At 28.0% G+C, this 22,742-nt stretch overlaps 1 protein-coding gene across 1 annotated transcript in view; it reads left to right on the forward strand.

Annotated features, from left to right (window-relative positions):
- The first annotated feature begins 2,742 nt into the window (after positions 1-2,742).
- LOC100213409 (uncharacterized) overlaps positions 2,743-22,742 on the forward strand; it is a 35,944-nt gene continuing 15,944 nt past the window's right edge. Inside the window, exons 1-2 of the mRNA XM_065816556.1 lie at positions 2,743-2,764; positions 20,310-20,453. Coding sequence (XP_065672628.1) covers positions 20,315-20,453 — 139 coding nt within the window. The 5' untranslated portion in view covers positions 2,743-2,764; positions 20,310-20,314. The remainder of the gene's footprint in view (positions 2,765-20,309; positions 20,454-22,742) is intronic.

The following is a 22,742-nucleotide window of genomic DNA, read 5'->3' on the forward strand; positions in this document are numbered from 1 at the left end:
TAAATTATCCATTAACAATAATAACAGTAATTAGGTTACAAATGCCACATTTCACAACACCCTCTTACAATAATTAAATAATAAATATCACTTTTAACATGTTCCTTTGCAATTATTAAATTATTAATGTCACTTTCAACATAAAGTTTTACTTTTTTGGATTACTTTTTTTACAAGATCCTGTCAAAGTTATTGTAAAATAAAAGTAAATTTACTTACTTTATATAAATTACTTTTAATTAACTTTACAAATTTTATAAAATGTGAGCTTATGTAATTTAAATTTTGTTTTATATAATTTATTTTTAATAAAGATTTGTTATTACTTATAAAATAAAAAATTCCTACTTAAAAAATATTATTTTATTTGTAAATTTAATTTCATAGTTTTCATAATTTGTAAATTTAAACTTTCATATGCAAGTTACTTTATATTATAATTTTTTTTAACTAGTTACTGTTATAGGTAAATGTAAATTACAGTTTGAGGAACTTTTATATTATGTAAAGTAATTTTCAAAAGTAATTAACTTTTAAATGTAAAAGTAGACAGGTTGTTAGTGTGACTTACTTTTACATGTAAAAGTAAATTACTTGTCGATGTAATCTTGTTTTGCAAAACTTACATTATAAAGTAAAAGTCGTTTCGAAAAAATAATTACTTATACGGAAATGTAAATTTACATAAAACGTTTTAAATTACTTATGTAATTTACTTTTTGATAAAAATTAACTTGCTTGTCTAAGTAACAAAGTAAGTAAAAGAACCATCCTTATGAGTCATAACTTATTTTTAGAAACTTTTTTTGCTATAGAAACTTTTTTGTTATAGAAACATTTTTTGTTTTTCCGTTTTTTTATATCTATAAATTTTAGGAAACTTAAAAAAAAGCAATGTTAACTATGATTAATTTATTCGCAACTAGCAATTATTTCTTAAGTGTCCCTATATGTCCCGCTCTACCCTATATGCAGAAACTTTAAAATTCGTTTTAAAGAGAATAACAAACAATGGCTAAATGAACCAATATCAGTTCAATTCGTAACTCTGGTATTATTCAACTGTAGCATGGCAGATATTCAATTCATATGGCAGGCCCCATGTGAATTTTGATACTTTAAGTAGTAAAACAAAGAAAAGAAGATTGACATCATTAGTTGCATCATTTTCATCTTAAGAACTATTGTTTGCATCAGGTTGTAGTTTGCGTCAAGATGGTCAGGAAAAAGAAGCTAAAGCTGTTTTAAAATTATAAGACTATATGAGGTTTGGTTCGAAAAATACTTTTAAACCTAAATTTTTATATTATTATATACTCAAAAAGATTTACGCTTTAGGTACCTTTTTATATGGCTTAAGTAGTAGTTTCATGAAATATAAACTAGAGCCTTGGAACTGCATAAAAGTACTTAAAATTAGTAATTTGGAATGTGTTAAAACTTTTAAAATGCTCCAATAATTTTTAATCAGATTGTCACATTAATATTAGTCTAGTTAATAACATTGATGCTTTAGAAAAGTTACTTAAGCTACTAACTATGCAAAATGAACCGTTGCAAGACATTTAGGTGTAACTATCAACCAAATAAAAAATCCACCACTACATTTGTAGTATAAAAATACTCAATGTGGTAATGTGGTAATCCAATAAAGTTATTGCTTTTTTCAGTTTTATTTTTTTCATTTATATTTGTTGAGGTCATAATATGTGGTTTATATTAGTTAAGGTCAAAAATGTGGTATATTTTGCAATTTAGGTTTCCATAGCAACCCAAATTTAAACTAATGTCACCTTTAAAACTGCAATCCTCAAATTAGTAAATAGTATAAAAATGGTTCTTAAATCTTTTTTATATGACCAGTTATTAGTTTTGTCCAATAAAAGTGAATATTGGCCCACTGTGCATCAGTAAGCTTTGATCATTTGAGAATTTTGATTTCCTTGAGATACACTCATAATGTTCATTTATTATCTATTTGTAATATATAATTATAATTAGATTGTTATAACTACGATTGTCCTTCGTTAATTTTTTTTTTTTTTTGCGAACCAGAATTAAATTATTCTGAATAAACTGCATCATAATTAATTTCCGTTGTAAATTGCATTACAACATTTTAAGTTGTTACGCGTAATATACAATAGTGAAATTGTCTAGAGAATCAATTAAATTTCTACTTTAATTGCATGATTATATGAGGTGATATAGCTGCTCATATTCAGTAGATATTACGTTAATATATTTATTTTAGCAAATCTTTTCTATGAAAAAAGCAGACAAGCAAAACTGTTAAAACAGTGGTTACCTTTATACTATTGACTTTTATTTTGTTGACAAATTAAGGTCAAAAAAAATTTTTTTATTCTATTGACAAATAAAGGTCAACAGCCTTATGCAATTATACATTATATGATTAAACAAACATGTTAACCTAAGCAAAAGAATTATAAATTCAATTCGAATATTATCGTTTTAATTAACTAATGGTAATATTTGCATTATCCACAACTAATATAAACAGTTATCACTTTTGTGAAATCTACGCTAATTTTTATGGCGTTAGTAATTACTCTGGCTTTTTAAAATAATTGGTTTTTAAATTTCATACTTTACGTCGGTTTATATAAAATGATATAAAAAAAGCAGTTCTACAAAAATACCTAGAGTACCATTGTGTTCAAAACAGAATATAGCTTTATAAACTAATATAGATATTTTATTTTGTTCTCAAAATTTTGTGTTAATAATGGTCTATTGCAAAGTGAGTTCTTATTACATTCTTCAAATATTTTTAAAAACGCAAAAAATATTGTTTATAGTTTTTACTAGATTTCCGTAAATGTCTGAAAAATCTGAACTATTATATAATGAATATTATAATTATTTTTTATTTTTATATATTTATTATTTTTAGTAATTATAATAAAAATTTTATGAATAAATAAATGAGTTTTCCGTGTTTCTGAATAATTTTAACTAAATTTAACACTTTTTTTACAGATAAAAGCCATCAATACAAAAATGAATTTTTACAAATAATATTACAATTATACATTGAGCTTTAAGAAAGCAAAGATAAAATATTACATTAAAATAAAAGATATTAAAGAATATATTAATATAATTACAATTCTTTATTATATCTTTTAATGCATCTTCAATAAATTTGGGTGTTGTCAAATATCGTGTTGTTTTCTTTAAAATAATTTTTAAATCTTTAAAATATTGAGAATAAACAATAAGTGAACTACTTATTTAATTATGTATGATAATATATGCATGTTTCATAAATATACAAAAATCAACCGACAAAAGTTTATTATCTAAAGTAATATTCTTTTAGGAACAATTTTTATTTAAAAATCAATCAAATAAATTTGTTTCATGCTTTAAAGTTACGCAAAAAAATGCAGTTATTTCTGACACTGACTGTTACAATACTGCAACAAACGAACATATAATTACGGCTAAAAGCAACCGCAACTGTCACTAAATATTATCTTTTAATAGCAGTTGTGACTTTCTTTTGTGTTTGTAAATAAAAGTGGTATTGTTAAAATGTTAATCCCTTTATTTGTCACTTGTTGCTGGTGCGTTTTTTTTTCCTTTCCACTTGAAATAAAAGTTTAACTTAGATTAACACTAGAAAAAAATGAGCCGACGTTGTAATGCAATTTTTATGTTGACGATTTTATACACGAACCAATGTCACGGTTAGCTAAATATTTGTTTTTATGTTTGTTTATTTAAATAGTAAAATTTATGGATTAAGAAAATAACTAATTTATTTATAATTAATATAGTATTTTTTACATAACAGCACTAAATACAAGGGTTCATTATATAACTTTTGAATTCTATAGTTCAATTAGCAAGAAACCGATTTTAGAAATGCAAATTACCTTAGCTTTAAATTTTGATTAAAACTCCAAATTTTTAATACATAATTGATGTCTTAAAAATGGGCTTGGTTGCTATGTTGCTTTTACTTAGTTGCTGCGTTTTATGTTGTTACTACGCTTATTCTTTCTCGTGCTTTATTTTGTTCAAACGTATCGTTTTTTTTAAATACGTTTGGTTTTGCTTCAATATCAAAAATAAAAACTCGATGTTTTTAAACGATGTACAAATATTATTATCTTGATTATTTTTTAATGTTTTAATACTTTTTCATTATCATGCTGTTTTCTATGGATCAATTCTTAAGATAAAGTTTTTCATCAACCAATTGTATGAGCTAAATAACCATAGTATAAACCGTGGGTGTGCATACTATAAATTTATGAATTTTACATTTAATTTATATTACAACTTTTTTTACTAGCAAACTGCAAACCCATGGATGTCCATGTATATTAAACTTGTTCAATACTTAAACTTGTCTTGAACTTGTACAATGCTTATAGCGAGACTAAAAATTTTATCATAAATTGATTAAGCTTTCAAATTTATGGTTCAAAGAGAGAATTTTTGGCCCTAGAGCTTTAATGACGTTATCAGAAATTGTCTTTTAAATTTGAAATGTTTTAGTAAACTATATTGAGGTGCCCCAACGATTATAAAAAAAACACACACACAAAAAAAAGGATTTAACTTGCATAAAAAAGTTTAAGAAAATATTATTCTATTAAATTTCTTGGCGTCTAAACTTGGAGTCTAACAAGATAGGAGATATTGTTAACTCTATTATGACATTTACGAACTCATGCTAGAAGTCGCATAGAGATTGTTAGAGTGATTTTTGAGGAATTAACATTAACAATGTAAAAAGTTTGTATAGTTGTTATAAAAAACTGCAGATATTTTTTTAAATAGCACATTAACATTTAACAAATTTAGCATTAAAAGAGCACATTAACATTTAACAAATTTAGCAACTTACGTAGAAATTACGGCGAGATTTATTATATGTGAATTCACGCATTAGGACGTTGGATGGTGATCTGCAAGTTGGTGGATTATACCAATTGATGACCTCAAAACCGTTTTCTAGTTTAAACTATTGGATCAAGTTGCCACATCGCCTCAGAGTTTCCAAAGTAGTAAAATCACCGACACTTTTCAGTATAAGTTAATTCTATAAAATCATGAGATAGTTTTGTTGCTTTGTGCTAAATTTTTTTAACTTCCCTGATGACACCTTTTAGGTAAGGACAACATACAAGAACAGTGAGTTCTAAATGAAGCCTAACATACGTAGTGCATAGTTTACTACAAAGCTTCTGATGTTGGAATATTCTTTCATTTAAATTGAATTGTGCAGCCGCCTAAGACTAGTTTTATCAAATCCTTCAAGAAAATACTGCGAAGACAGAACAAACAGCATTGTTACTTTTGCTTAAACACAATTTTGTAAATTGTATTGTAAAATAGTTATTACGTGATACTTTGCGTAAATTTGTAAAAATTCTATTTGTACAACAAAAATATATAAAAACTTTTATTAAAATAGGTTATTATTTTACTAACAATCACATGGTCAAAAGTACCCCTCTACCAAGTGGGCACGGGACGTAAAAAGGACGTCTTTTAAAGGTTTTCGACGTCGTTTGAACGTTTTGGACGTCGTTTGAACGTTAAAAAGACGTCGTTTTTTAGGTCCAGTGCCCACTGGATAGGTGATTGAAACTACCCTAAAGGTGGATTACAACCAGCAGTTATAAAAATAAAAAAATTAAGATTTTAAATACATTAATTAGTTGTTAATTTTGTTTTTTAAAATCCAATACTTGCAAAGCTTATAAAGTTTATTCGTTTCTGGCAATAAATTATTTAAAAATAAAAAGTGGTCAAATGGTAAACAATATTGACATACCACTATTTGGAAGTATTAGCATGCTGAAATTGCTCCAATATTGTTTAACCAATAATAGAATGCCAATTTTGGGGCCGTATTAACATGCTCATATTGGGTTCTAGGAAAAAATCCCCCGCGAGTTTTTTTTTCAAATACTTTTTTGAAATTGATAGATTGCCTGTCAAAACCAAAATCCTCAGTCAATGTAGCGGCAATCTTTGCATGTTCTACCTATTTGTCAGTCAATAAATGTACTATTATATTGATATATAGTTTATTTAATTTGCTGTAAAAAAAAATCCTGGGAGTTTTTTCCTGAGGAACTTTTTCAAGCTACAATATTGCTTTAGCGCATTACCTTGTTAATATCGACATTTTCACATAGCTGTATGCATGCGTAACATAAATTTTTATAAAAATGTATTTTCTTAACAATTTTCGTTAAATATCGTCTTTAAATAAATTTTTAACTGCAATAATTATTATGAAAACTGCGAGAAATTGTTTCATAAGGTTTTAAACCACCATAATAAATCAATAATAAAAAAATTATAAAGATATTATTAATTTTTGTTGTCTTACGTTTAGTTTTACTTTTAATTGGTCATATTTTTTTCTTGTCAACCATTTTTTGTTTTTAATATCCAGGCAGTTAGTTGTTGTTACAAACTTGCAAAAGTTGTTCATATTCTAATTAAACTTTGTTACATAAGGCTGTTAATGTTGTTTATTTAATATCTGTTTATTAAATATTCGTTTATTAAATTTTCTTTATTTTTTTACGATGGGAAGGGGATGGTACAAAAAAGGTGATTTTCAAGTTGTTGTTGGTTTTTTGACCCATATAGTCGGGTTGTCGAGCATTTGACGCGTTTTAGTTGGGTAAATTTTAGTTTTGAAGACTTTTTTTTTAGGAACCAGTCGGTACTTTTTAAGAATTCACCCTCCTTACTTCTTTTTTTTAGTAGAATTGTCGATTTTTTTATTTGTAGAATTGTGGGCATATAATGTATAAGCATGTATATATATATAGTACTGTATTCGATTTAACCCGTTAGATCCCAGTGTCCTCATTGAAGGCAGTAGGGAAATATTTTTTTAGCGACTTAAAAATGGGGGGATATTTTATTTATTTTTATTGGCAGCCCTGGTGATATACCCCTGATGTATTTTACCAGATAAGAGATTAGTCTAACTTGACTCCAGTTACAATTGGTTCATAAGTTGGAAGAGATTAATCAGTGCTTGCTGCAAGATTGTGTTACCAGCTAGAAAACGACTTCCTTTGAAGTAAGTAACTCAATACTCTATTTTCATATTCTGCAGTTTTACACTAACACTTTGTTGTTATTTTTTAAATTTTTACAAAAAAATTCTAAAATTTGTGTTTTCAAATGAGGACGCTGGTACTACAGGTTATAAAATATAATAAAGTGCATCATATTTATTAGTATTTTTTATTTTTATTTCAGGTTTTGATATGTCTTTGAAAAGGAATAGAGTTTTCATAACATTGGAAGAAGCAACAAGCTATTTGTTTTCTGAGAAATGTGAAGCAGATATCCACCAGACGTAGATAAACTTACGGACGACGAAAAGTTTGATGGTGAATGCACAGAAGCCCCAGATGTATGGACAACTTGAGATTCAAATACATGATCAGACTGGAGATGAAAATTAATGTGAGTTGATTGAAATACCAAAAAAGGAGTCAAAGAAGTACAATTGCGTATGGGTAGATTCAAACCCTCAGTACACTAGTTTCCGTAATAATTCTGAGCAAAACCTTCAAGACAATGTCAAAAGCACGCTAACTGATTTTTCAGTTCTTGAAATATTTGAATATTTTTTTTTAATAAAGTTTATAGTTTGATTGTTGAAGAAACGAGAAGATACGCATCTGAATATAAAAATAAACTGTCGATCCATGTATCAATTGATGATATAAAAACTTTTGTTGGATTTCTGACGTTGGCTACCATACGTTGCCATGTCAGAAAGATTACAGGTAGGAAGATGACGATCTATGTAAGAAAATAGTTCAAGAGGCATTTAGTAGAAATAAATATTTAGAGTTGAAATCTATTATCCACTTTCAAGAAAACGAAAAAGCAAATCAAAATAAAGATGATAGAGGTTTTAAAATGAGACCTCTGTTTGATAAAATAAATGCTAATTTTAAAAAATGAGGTTATTTTCATTCCAAATTGTCAGTCTATAAAATTATTGTATGTTATTACGGCAGAAACTTTTTAAAACAATTTACTAGAGGAAAACCCATAAGATTTGGATATAAGTTGTGGGCTATGTGTGGTGCGGATGGGTATTGTTATGATTTTTCGTTATATTGTGAAAAAGCTCCTTCTAATTTGATTAATAGTTTGTCATTTGGTGAAAAATTGTTCTTGACTGTTTGGAAGGTATTGAGACTCCATCTAATCATAAAATATTTTTTTTAATAACTTTTTTACCAGCTTTCATTTATTGACAATATTAAAGGATAAGGGGTTTCGCGCAAGTAGTACCATCAGAGAAAATAGTGCCCACTCATTTCAGCAAAAATGGTTGAAAAAAATCCATGAGGTTATTATGAATTGAAATTCGATAAAAAGAATGAAGTCACAATAATTAGATCGAGCGATAATAGAAGTGAAACCCTTGGAACGAATTTTGACTTCATCAGTACTGAAGTAAAAATCAGAAGGTACTGCAAAAAGAAAAAGGAATTTATTTACCTCCCCCAACCATTGGTAACTGATAACTATAATAAGTTTATGGGAGGCGTAGATTTACATGATTGGCTCCTGGAAAAACATTCAATTACAATTAGAGGGAATAAGTGGTACTGGCGCCTCTTTACTCGTCCTATTGACATATGCATTGTAAATACATATTTTATTTAAAATATCGTTCATGGAAGTAATTCGATTCAATGAAAGAGTGCAGAAGACAGATTGCAGTGCCATATTTGAAGCTGGGATCACATCACAGACATGAAAAAGGAATGTCTGTGAAAATTTTATGTTCAAGGAATAAAGTGCTTCCAGATGTAAGGTTTGATGGAAAAAATCATACTATTTTGAAGAGAGAAAATCATAAAAGATGTCAACATAGATTTTGTACGGCTAAACCTCGTACCATTTGTAACAAATACAATGTAACTTTGTGTATTTCTTGTTTCGCTTCATATCGCACGAGACCATGAACATTAACATTCTTATGTGCGCAATAATTATGTATTTACTTGTTTTTTATGGTTCTATGATGCAAATAAAGATTGTTTATAATGAATTTTTTATTATTTAAAATATCTTATAAATATACTTCCCACGTCCCGGTGTCCTCAAACGAGGACAGGCTATAAAAATACTAATACAATAATATATAATAAAATAAATATATCATTTTGTTAATGTGACTCAAAATAATAGGAAATATCTAAAATAAAATATAAATATATCGTTTAAAATATATTGGGACTTAATGGGTTAAAATAACTTGTTCTAAACCCCGTCAATTTTTCAATGATTATGATAAAAAAATATCTTGGCATTATATTGCAGATTACATATAGCCAATATTGTAAATCAATATTGTATTCAATCAATATATGTATTATAATATTGTAAATCAATATATCAAAATTGGGACATTTTATATTGGTGAAATATTGTAAATAATATCTAGCCAAAATCGAGATAAATGTTGTAGCAATATTGCACTAATGCTGCTTACAGTTAGAGTAGTAACATGTAAAATATTTTATAATGCGCTAGTAAATGCTGCATTTTGAATTTATTTGTGACCTGCTGACCTGGTTACTAGTGATCTTGTGGTCACTAGTAATCAGGTAAATGCTAGTTATGCGGTTTTATCATGATTTCAGATGCTGTTTTATACTATTGCAGTGCAACTATTTAATTTACTCTTAAAAATCAATATAGGTTTTCAGAAGACATATGCTGTGGCATAGGCAATTTGTACAAACAGATATATTTTTTGTCATGATTGTATGACTGTTGTTGCTTTTTGTTCTTAAATTTGTATTCGGATTTACTCCTGTTCAATGAAAGGTTGTGGTCTTTTCGCGTTCTTTTTTTTTTAATATAAACAATTCTAAATGAACATTTTGTAAAAATGGAACATTTAATAAAAGTTGTTGTTCAAAAATTATTACAAATAAATGATTTATGAAATTTTGTCATACACATAAAAAAAATTCTGCGCATACTGAGCTGCAGAACGCTACACCTTTTCTTTGCATGCGATTCGTTGTAGTTTAAATCTAATAAGCAAATATGTTAAAAAGGAATAAATAGACAAAGTGATTTTTCTATTTATTCAAAAAGTTTTGAAATTTTTAAATCGGAATTTTTGAACTGATGAAATAAAAACAAAAATAATAATTACGAATAAAAAAACACTTTGCATCAATGGCGGATCCATAGGGAAAGTGATGGTACAATCGCCTACCCCCTCCTCTCTTTGTTATTTAAAAATTAATTTAATTTTAAAATTTTTAAAATTAACTGAGCAATTGCATGAAAACGTAAGGAAATTAGGGAGCCTGTGATAAAACGTTTTAATAAGTTTGTCTGGCGCAAAATAAAAAATCGAACTGATAGCATATCGAAACGTAAATTCATAGTTACATAGATTAAGACAGTAAAAGACTAATACTCGAATAAAATTAAAAGTATGAACATTGGTTCCCCTCCCCTGACTTTACTAACTAGTTAAAATCAACCAAATCAAATCCTTCTCCTCCTACCCCCCCCCCCCCCTCCCTTCAACATTCTTTTCTAAATGGTCTGTGTGCATCAAATCAAAAGTATTGATTTAATGCAACCACTATTTAAGCTTCGAGTTACTAGAAATAAAGAAGAGGGTTAAAGAACTAGTAAACAGCTGATAAAAAGCTTAAAAAGTTGTTTGAGTCTGAAAAATATACAGATGTTAAAAATTCCAAATTATTAATTTTTAATGGAAAAAACTGGCCTACTAGAAACTTTTTGAGAACGTGGAAACAATTAGAGAAATAGGATGAAATTTTGCTGAGTCAGGCGAATTAGTGTATTGGTAGGAAAACATGAGATAATATCTAGCTTGATCAGCAACCATGGTAGTATTTATAATACGAAAAAAAGAGATGCAACCCAACACGGGGGAGGATCCAGCATTTTTTGGTTTATAAGATAGCTAAAATCCAGCCATGGAGCAAAAATTGCAATGATTAAAGTCTAAGAACAAAAAAATTTTTTAATAAACCTTTTAAATAACCCTTCAATTTGAGGGGGTTACAAATTTTACACGGGAATAATTTTCGAACACTTGTTGTACTCGCATTTGGGGCGTGAAGGGGGTAGAATATTCTAAGGCTTTTTTTTTCCCAAACTCCAATCATCGCAGTTTTTTTTTGAAAATCATTCTTATTTGACTTAAGTATAAAAATATAAATTTTTGGAGTTTGCTTCATGTCACTTAGCTCTTAAAAACTAAAAAATGCTGGATCTGCCACTCACCCTACAACAATTGGACAAGGCTGAAAGTTTATAACTATAAATAAGCAACTTAGCTTAGTCCAAATTAATGTTCATCAGCCACTAAAGCCATCATAGAACCCAGAGTCCTATTTAAAAGACGGCAAGAAACTCCAGGAATCAGGGTTAAAAAAAGTTAGATTTTAAAAATCAGAATACTTTTTTCAATTTAGTTCATTTGTCTTATGATTTTTTTTGGTTTTGTTTATAAGTGAAATTTAGCGTTGCGTAATTTATGGATGATTCATTAAGAGATTTTTTGTTTAGTTTTTTATCTTCATACTGCATAAGAATTTTGTTAGTATGAATTAGTATGAAACTTATGTCTGATACATCTGCATAAGGCAACTGAGGCGTAGCATTATGGCAGGTGTATAAGACCACCGGTAAAATTGAGGGGTCTGAGCCAATCCTAAATTATATATCGTACATAATTTAAAGAAAATTAAACAATTCTTTTTCTAGCTCTAAAGCAATACCAATAGACTTTATCGTGCATTGGATAAAGGTAGAGAGGTTAAGGCCATCGCTCTTGATATTTCTAAAGCTTTAGATAAAGTTTGGTATGCTGGTCTTCTCCATAAGCTTGTCTCTTACGGTGTATCTGGTAGCATCTTTAAGATTATTAAATCCTTCCTTTCCAATCGTAGTATAAAAGTTGTCCTCAATGGACAGTACTCTTCTTCTTATTCTGTAACTTCAGGGGTTCGTCAAGGTTTAATCCTTGCCCCTATATTCTTTTTAATTTACATTAACAATCTTCTAGATATTCTCACATCTAAGGTGGCATTGTTCGCTGATGATACTACCATTTATTTTTGTCATGATAAGAAGCCAACACTCTCTGATTGCTTGGAGGGGCTTTTGAACTTGAAAAGGATCTTACTTCTGCTTTAGCATGGGGTTCACAGTGGCTGGTGAACTTTAATTCAGATAAAACTCAATATTTTGTTAAGCCAATCGTTATCGCAATAATTTAGATCTTCAATATGAACGGTAATGTACTTGATAAGTCATCTACCCTTCATCTTCAAGGATTAAACTCTTACCTCCTATCTTTCTTGGAAACCATTTATCAAATCCGTTGCAAAATTAACATCTGCTAAGGTTGCATCTCTTTATCGAGCTCGACACTTTCTTACTGCAGATTCTATTCTCTATCTCTATAAATCTCAAATCCGGCCTTGTATGGAATAATGTTGCCATATCTGGGGCGGATCTTCTAATGATGCACTTTCTCTTTTAGACAAGGTGCAAAAACGCATTGTAAGCATAGTTGAACCTGCTTTTGCAGCTAACCTCCAACCATTATCACATTGTCGTAATGTTGCTTCACTTTCTCTTTTCTACAAATACTATAATGGGCACTGATTTAAAGAGCTAGCGTCTCTTGTGCCATCTACTAAAGTTTATTCTTGTGTTACTCGTCATTCAATTAAGTCTCATTCTTTTTCTATGACTGTTCCTAAGTGCTCCAAAAACTCTTATTCCTCAAGTTTTTTTCCTCAAACATCAGTTCCTTGGAATTCGCGTCCTTCTTCTAGATTTCCTGATTGCAATCTTTTAAGTTGTCTGCCAATCGTTATCTTGCTCAACAATCTTCATCTTTTCTCTTCCAGTTACTTCCAACTCTAATTAGTGGTTGCTTAAAGCCTTGTTGGAAGCGAAGATTTTTTTTAAAAATATAAAAATTAATTATAAAATTTATTTTTCTTACATCAAAACAAACTAAGTCACTCAGTTTAACATAAAATAAGATTTTTTTTTTTTACTCTTTAAAGTCTTGAACTGAAGACTTTGAAAGAGAAAAAAAAAAAAAAGAGACTGAACTGTAGGTAAGAAAACTGAGACGTAAAGATTTATTAAAAAACTCTATCCTAACTACCCGGGACAATTTGCTGAACGGTGTTTAGACTTGTTTATAAACCGACATGCAATCAGGGGCGGATTCAGGCTATCAAGTAAGGGGGACGATTTCTTGATTTTTTCACCAACCGTTTAAACCACCTAAGTTTTGTAAATAATTCATATAACTTTTGTTTGAATATCAGAAATTGTTTGGCGATCAATTAAATCCTCCTTTTTTATACACTGATATTAGACATAAATACACCCTTTTTCTTATGAAAATTTGCAATAACTTTAGATCTATTTTTGATGTCAAAAAATATTATTACACTGAATCATAAAGGTATTGTTAAAACTATGTCTTGATGTTTCTGCAATCAGTAATTCTCGGACTTAGTATCAAAGACTTACAGTCAGTTGCAGTACTTGACGGGGATTCGCCCCTTCCAATAGTTTTAAGTTAAGTTGTAATTAGTAGAATGTAAAAAATTTATTTTACCTTCTAAATTTTTTTTTAACTATATATATATATATATATATATATATATATATATATATATTATAATTATAATATATAGTTATATATTTATATATATATATATACATAAATATATATATATATATATATATATTTATATATATATATATGTATATATATATGCATATATATATATATGTATATATATATATATATATACATATATATATATATATATATATATATATATATATATATATATATATATATATATATATATATACACTAGTGGCTATAGGAATGGACACCCCTGTAATTTTTAGCATTTTTCTTAGAAAAGTTAACATATCATGCGTTTGGTGGATTTAATTATTTATTTTTATATCTAAACCACGTCATCTATTATTTGGTTTATAGGAAATCGCAAATTTTAATCGTTTATATCAATTTTCAACATAATTATGGATTATCATTGTTAATTGGTGTCAAAAATGAGTCATTGCTCTGCTAATGGGTTGCTCTAGTAAAAGGTGAATGTCTCATTATTTTTGCGCTTTTGTGAAAATTAGCCTATTTATTGTGATGACTAATAGTTACCTACGTTATTAATTAACATTTTTATCCATAAATCTTTTAAGCTATAAATACAAGATCATTGTTTTGTAGTCATTTAGTTGAGTTTCAACGATTGCTGGTGAAAAGTCGACAGTGCTATTGAAGATTTAGTGTGTTTTTTAAAATTGTACTTTTATTTACAATGGCGAAAGGATATTGGTCACCTACAAAACAATGCAAAACTGGTACATTACGTGGAGAAGGTTATTCGTGCATGGAAATTGCCAAAAAGTTGGGAAATGGAGCAACAAAATCTGGAGTGAGGAAGGTGTGCGAAAGTTTTAAGGCATCCAATACCTTCAAAAATATGCTAAAAAATGTAAAAGTTAGGAAGACAACTGCCAACGACGACAGGATGATAATGAGGCTTGCACTTAAGAACCGAAGAACAACTACAGCTGAATTTTAAAATGATTTAGAGGCCGCCGGAGTTTCGGTTAGTTCAAGAACAAATCGCCGAAGGCTTTTTGAAAATGGTTTAAAAGCAAGAAGACCCAGAAAAAAACCATATTTAAACAAAAAACAACAAAAGAATCGTTTGATTTGGGCAAAAGAACATAAGGAGTGGACAAAGGAAGACTGGGCAAGAGTTATTTGGAGTGATGAAAGCAAGATTTCCATTTTTGGAAGTGATGGAATCAATTATGTGAGAAGAAGGCCCAGTGAAGATCTTTTACCTGAGTCCACATTGGTTACAGTGAAGCATCCCATAAGTGTAATGGTGTGGGGATGCATGACCAGAGATGCTGTGGGTTGTATCCACATTGTGGATGGTATTTTAAACGCCAAAAAATACCAAGAAAACATATTAGAAGCCAAACTACTCCCATCGATTGATGATTTGTTTGAGGGCAAAACGAAAACCTGTGTGTTCCAGCAGGACAGTGCTACATGCCACACCGCAAAAACTGTCAAAAATTGGTTTAAAACCAAAAAGATAAACGTTTTAAAGTGGCCTGGAAACAGTCCGGACCTGAATCCGATAGAAAACCTGTGGTCTCGACTGAAAAAACTTATAAGGAAAGAAAAACCTGGGAACAGGCAACAATTAATAGAGGCCATAATCAAGTCCTGGTTTCACGTGATCAGCACTAAAGATTTGGGCAATTTAGTGGACTCAATGTCTCATAGGGTTGCTGCAGTAACAAAAAATAATGGATATCCAACAAAGTATTAAGTTGTTTTTTTTATAAGCCATTTTTTTAATAACATGCTTTGTAAGCTGTAAAACGTAAATTTGCCATAATGTGCCACTTTGTCATTAAATTATTATATTTTTATATTAAAATTGTGAATTATAATCAAAATTTTATTTTTTTTAATTTAAACACAATATAGAAAACTGCATAAATATGGTTATTTTCTTTTAAAAAACATACCAAAGTGAAGTTTTCATATATTTATATATATATAATATATATATATATATATATATATATATATATATATATATATATATATATATATATATATATATATATATATAGATATATTGAGAGAGAGAGAGAGAGAGAGAGAGAGAGAGAGAGAGAGAGAGAGAGAGATATATTATATTATAATATATACATATATATTTGTATATATATATATAAATATATATATATATATATATATATATATATAAATATAAATATATATATATATATATATATATATATAAATATACATATATATAAAATATAAAACTATATATATACATTTATACATATATATACATATATACATATATATATACATATATATATATATGTATATATATATATATATATATATATATATATATATATATATATATATATATATATATATATATATATATATATATATATATATATATATATATATATATATATATATATATATATATATATATAGTTTAAAAGGTAAAAAAAATATACATATATATATATATATATATATATATATATATATATATATATATATATATATATATATATATATATATATATATAGTTTAAAAGGTAAAAAAAATGTCTTTGCTTTGTACTAACTGCAACTTAACTTGAAACTATTGGAAGGGGCGGATCCCCGTACTGCATCAAGTACTGTATCAAGTAAGTACGTATCGAGTACTGCAATTGACTGTAAGTCTTGGATACTAAGTCCGAGGATTACCGATTAGAGAAGCATAAAGATATAGTTTCAATAATATCTTTTTGATTCAGTGTAATAATATTTTTTGACATAAAAAATAGATTTAAAGTTATTGCAAATTTTTATAAGAAAAAAAGTGTGTTTATGTCCAATATCAGTGTATAAAGAAGGGGGATTTAATTGATCGCATATAATATTCCTCGTTTGTTTTTGAGGGTATATTTTCACGGCATGCCTGTGTCAGACATACCGTGTCATTGCACTATTCACATGCCGTGAATAGTGAAACGACAGACATTCTGTCGTTGCACTACTCTTTTGTAGGTAACCAGTGACGAATAAACTAAATGCTAAAGTAATGACTATACCAAAACGTATATTAAATTTACGTATAAATTAAATTATAAAACTAGTGACTTAAATAAACCATATAAATTGAACAAAGTAGAAACTAAATATGAAGGGTTTTACTAATAACAGCATAAATTAAACTAAGTTAAAAATTACACCATATACTTAAGTATACTTAAATATACGTACTTAAATATACAAAGGTTACTTATAATATAAATAAAAAACGAAGAATCGCATTAAACCATATGAAGCTAAATGGAAATTAAACACAACACGAAATTAAACATAGCACGAACATTTCTATCTAACCATATCAGTTTTACCATTTTTAAACATATCAGTTGAACTAAGTAAAAACTAAATATAAAACGAATCATATTACGAATAACCGTAGAAACTAACTTAAAACTAAAATGGATATTTGTACTAAAATACCCAAAATTTAGCTATACTATAAATATAAAATGAAGAACCGCATTAAACCATATGAAACTAAATGGAAATTAAAAATAACACAAACAACTCTATTTAACTAGATAAATTTAAAAAAAGAATTAAGGTTTTAATTAAAATTAAAATTAACAACCAAGACGGATATACTGTTTCCACTTTCTTCTCTTAATTACCTGCTTTAACACTAAATATCTTTTCAATATAGTATAAATATTACACTAACACTTTTTCTAATATAATCAATCACGTCTTTTCTCTCAGGCATTTACGGCTAAATATGTTTCACTAGTGACTAGACTTACTAGCTCTATACCATTTCAAGATGTAATTGAGAACTTGAAAGTTGTAATTAAGAAATGTAAGATGTAATTTAGAACATGAAAGATATAATTAAGAAACGTAAGATATAATTTAGAAGATGAAAGTTGTAATTGAGAAACGTAAGATGTAATTTAGAACATAAAAAATGTAAATAAGAAATCGTAAGATGTAATTGAAAGGATAAAAGTTGTAATTGAGAAAAGTATAAACAATGCAAAGTTCTTTGTATTTTGAATTTTGTAGTCCTAATATACTTTGTAATTTAAGGCTGGAAATAATAATAAAATATCAATAAAATGTAAAAAGTCATGAAAGAGGCATTTGAGGTTTCGGCGGTAACTGGAAAAATCCTATTGGGTGTCAATTAAAACTTTCTTTTATTTTTGTTTGTGAAAAATTTAATTGAGATTTCAGATAAATAATAAATAAAGCGCAAATAATTTATTTACATAAAAATTTAAAATTCAAATTTAAACAAATTAAAACGTAATTAAAAATCATTGCAATATTCAGTTAAGTACAGCGTTGTAAGTATGTTGTACAGCGCGTGTACAATCACCTCTCATTATTGTATTTTTTACTGCAGTAACAATTCTTTCTAAATACTGCATTCGTTGTTCCATATTCCCAGCACCGAATACAGGTGGAATGCGAATAACATTTTTAACGTTTATTTTTATTTTGAACAAGATAGCTTCCACTGGATTTAACATTGGGCTGCAGGGTCCTAATCGTAACAACTGAGCCGGTAAATTTTCAAACACCCTTTCCAAACCAGTGTGACATAGAGCATTGTCTGTAACGACGACCAAATCCTCTAAACGATTCCCGGATGTAACCCACTGGTTAAGCAAAGCCAACATTCACTTGTTACAGAATCTGCTTTAAATAATCCTCTGCGAGTTTCCATTTGACAACTTTTGTTGTTGATATAGCTGCAATTAAATGTATGTTTGTACTTTTTAAGAAGGTGTTTTTTTATTGCTCTTTTACCCTGTTTGGCACGTCGTTGCGTTTTTCTACAAAAAATATTAAAATTTGTTTCATCCAACCAAACTATCTGATGACCATTTGTGATGTGTTCATCAATGTTCCTAACATATTCAGCTCTTTTTTGTTTCTTTTCATTACAATTTATTGTAGTTTAGCTCCTTGTGCACTTTTTTAAATAAAAATAGTCTGCCTTTGAGGTAATTGGCAATTGCGGTTGTGCTGACGCTATATTATATTGTAAATTGTCTTAATATCCTTGTTTTAATGGCCACCAATGTCAACTGTCAGTCACTTTCAATCCATGTTAGTGTTTCTTCGATTGGATCATCGGTTAATTTTTTTGGTTTAAAACCACCTCTTCCAATAAAATTTAAATTTCCGCTGCGGACCCAATTGTATGCTGTCTTATATTTGACACCTAAAGTTTGTGCCAGAGTCTCCCAATCATCGTTTCGCACATCACATTCAATTACACTTCTTCTATCATTCGACGAAGATAAAACATAATGTTTTCTTTCGACTTGTTCAGTTGTATGTATTTCATGTCTACAAATTGGACCAGATGGTTCTGGTTGTTCTAGAAGTGGTTGTAAACAAATTTTCTGAAATAAATGCTTCCACGGATTCAATTTAATAACAGATTTTCTATTCATAGTGTATTAACAAATAACATAACGATCTTTCAATTCCATTTCTGTATTACTGTATTGATGGTGCATACGAATGCTAAATTTGATATTAATAACTTGTTAAAATGCATGTCCAAGAAAATCTTTTATAATGTATAACCTTTATATAACCTTTAAGCTTACATTGAATTTGCAATTAATTATATATATATATATATATATATATATATATATATATATATATATATATATATATATATATATATATATATATATATATACATATATAGTTTAGTTACATTTCAAAGGTATTCACAGTGCCGTGGCTAGTGGGTCGGAGTCTCCCCCCCCCCCCTCAAAAAAACAACCTGTTATTAGGGTCAAAAATTTACTGAAAAAAAGGTCCTTTAATTTCCATAAAGGCCCCTAAATTCGAAAAAGGGCCACCTAAATTAACTGCCCCCCCTCCTAATTAGAGGCGTGGGTTAGCCTAGCCACGGCTCTGGTACATAAATACTAATTTTACTATAACTATAAATACCAAGCTAACTATTTAATCAAAGAATGAGTTTAATTAAAATTTTATGTTGATGGCTATGGAAAAAAGAAAATGTTAGATTTATGGTACATTAGTACATTAGATTTATGGTACATTAGATTTATGGTACATTATGGTACATTATAGTACATTACGGTACATTATGGTACATTACGTGGTACGTATGGTACATATGGTACATATGGTACATATGGTACATATGTACATATGGTACATATGTACATATGGTACATATGGTACATAGTACATAGTACATAGTACATAGTACATATGGTACATAGTACATATGGTACATATGGTACATATGGTACATATGGTACGTATTTACGTACATTACGTACATTATGGTACATTACGGTACATTATGGTACATTATAGTACATTAGATTTATGGTACATTATGGTAGATTTATGGTACATTAGTACATTAGATTTATGGTACATTAGGTACAAGCCTTATTTCTAAATCATGGTTGACATTAAAATATTTATTGTGCAAATTTATAATAAAAAGTATTTTAAATATTTTATTTTGGATTTTAAGTGTCATAGTAGTTAGTTATTTTTAGTTTTTGTATTAAAAAAAATGGTTAATTTTTTTAAGGAGAAATGCAGATGGATTTTAATGGAAAGTTAACAATAGAAAGTATTAACGTTGAAGAAGATACTTACTTCGAATTAAATTGCAATCTTTATGCTGAAAAAAATATTTCACTAATTTGGAAAAAAGATCGCATACCTATTCAAGGTATATTTGCTTTAAAAAAATTATAAATAATTGCTGTTCCATCGACAGCGCGCTACATCGCTTCTAAATAGTTTATTGTATTATAATTGTTTTTATTCAACTATTTTATTTATAATTTAATTGAATATTTTAATTAAGTTGTGTTTTCGACCGACTTTCATTACGCTCATTAGGGTCTACATTCACGTAGTCTATCCATTCACGGGGGTCTTGTATTTAATCTTTAATCTCTTTTAGAGATTAAATATTAAAATGCAAGACTTTTCTTGTATGTTAATACTTAGCTTCTTGAAGAGATCAAATATTAAAATACAAGACTAGAAAAAGAATTTATAGCTTCTTTTTTATTATTTTATTTTATTTTACAATTAATAGTATAATTTCTTGTGTTAGTTCAGTTCATAAAGTATTGCAAGGTTTCATAAAAAAATCAGATTTTTTTATGATCGGTATACCAGAGTCGTTTCATAAATAGACTGCAGTAAAACCTGTGTTAACATTTTTAACCTATCTTTTCTTGGTGTAATGCAAAATTCAAAAATTTAAGTATTTAAGAGTCATTTTCTGAGTAAACCAGGCAATGCTCAAAAGTGATATCCTTTAATTATATCTCAACTTTTTAAATTTTAATATAGATAGGGTAAGAAAGAAGCCTGTAATTTTTTTTCTAAATATTTGTAGTTAAGATCAGTCAAACTTTCGGCCTTGGAAAGTCATTATTGGGGTTTCATAGTTTATAAACTAAATATAATTACAATGAGACAACTTCTATTGTATTTAAATTTCTCTTTATATTGTGGAGGTATAGGTAGAACTTTAAAAGTAGTTTTTGGAAAGAGTACCCCATTGTAATTTTAATTATTAAACTGTCAAGAAATGTTTTAACTAGCAATCAAAAATCAGCCATCATGAAAAATAGGAAAGGCCTTAAGATTGATTGTAAAGGTTTTTATAACTTTACATTACCATTCTTTTAGTGCAAAAAAAAAAAGAAAAGCTTTTTAGAAGCTACCGCATTAGTATGTGTAACATACTAATGTGGTATCTAGAATTTTGGTAGGAAAATGATAGATATTACTGCACATTATATTAATAATACAAAGCAGAAAACCCTTGTTCTCGACAAAAGTTAGAAATATTCAAAATTCAAAATGGCAACCTTGGTTCAATTTAAGGACTTAAATAAGGTACAAATTATGCGACTAGATTCACTTTAAGTTCATAACGATATTAGACAACAAATACTACTGTATTTTAAATTCTTGTAAGTTATTTTGAATTCACATAAATAGTGCTTTTACATAAATATGATAAAAAAGACATATATTTAACATGTAATGTTACGTAATAACATGTTAAGTAATAATCTAAACATTGAACTCCAAATATAAGAAAATTTGGTATCATATCAACTCGAGGTAACTGTTGCCCAATCTAGTTTCATTTCACATAAAAAAAATTGATTCCTAAGTTCAACAGAGCAAAATTTAAATTTTATTGAAGACCATGTTTGCTTTAAATAGATTTAGATGTAATATTAGCTAATGGGTAGAATGTTTTTGTATTAATCGTTAATGTTTTATTTCAATCTTTTTTAAAAATTTCTAAGCTTTAAAATAAAACAAAAAACATGGCATTATTTTTTGTTTAATTTATTTAGATGTAATTTTTTGTAAGGTTGTTCACGAAAGCAAAAGTTGAATTTTCGATTAAAAAAAAAGTTTTCGAAACTCTATTTTTGTTTCGGTAAGTTCGAAATAATTTCAAACTAATTAATTTTGTATCGAAACGATTTTTTTATTTCGAAATTGTAAAATTTGCTTCGAAATATTATTTTGATTTCGAAATTCTGAAAATATTACCGAAACAATTTTTCACTTTCGAAGTTGTAAAATTTGTTTCGAAATATTTTTGCGATTTCGAAACTCTGAAAATATTACCGAAACAATTTTTCACCTTTGAAATTCTAAAATTTGCTTAGAAATAATTTTTCGATTTCGAAGTTCTAAAAATAACACCGAAACAATTTTTCACTTTCGGAATTCTAAAATTTGCTTCGAAATAAGTTTGAGATTTCGAAATTCTAAAAATAATATCGAAACAATTTTTCACTTTCGAAATATTTTTGCAGGGATTAGAACCCCAACGGTTTTTTTGCAGGGATTAGAAACCTCAGGATAAGATAGGGGGTTAATATTTTGTGACATTTTGTGGAAAAGGGAGGAGGGGGATCTGAAAAATTTTTTGCGTGACATAATTTGCAAATGACCCCTTACATCTACACGCCGA

The sequence above is a fragment of the Hydra vulgaris genome, chromosome 13 (assembly GCF_038396675.1).
Source record: "Hydra vulgaris chromosome 13, alternate assembly HydraT2T_AEP".
In the NCBI taxonomy this organism is placed as follows: Eukaryota; Metazoa; Cnidaria; class Hydrozoa; order Anthoathecata; family Hydridae; genus Hydra; species Hydra vulgaris.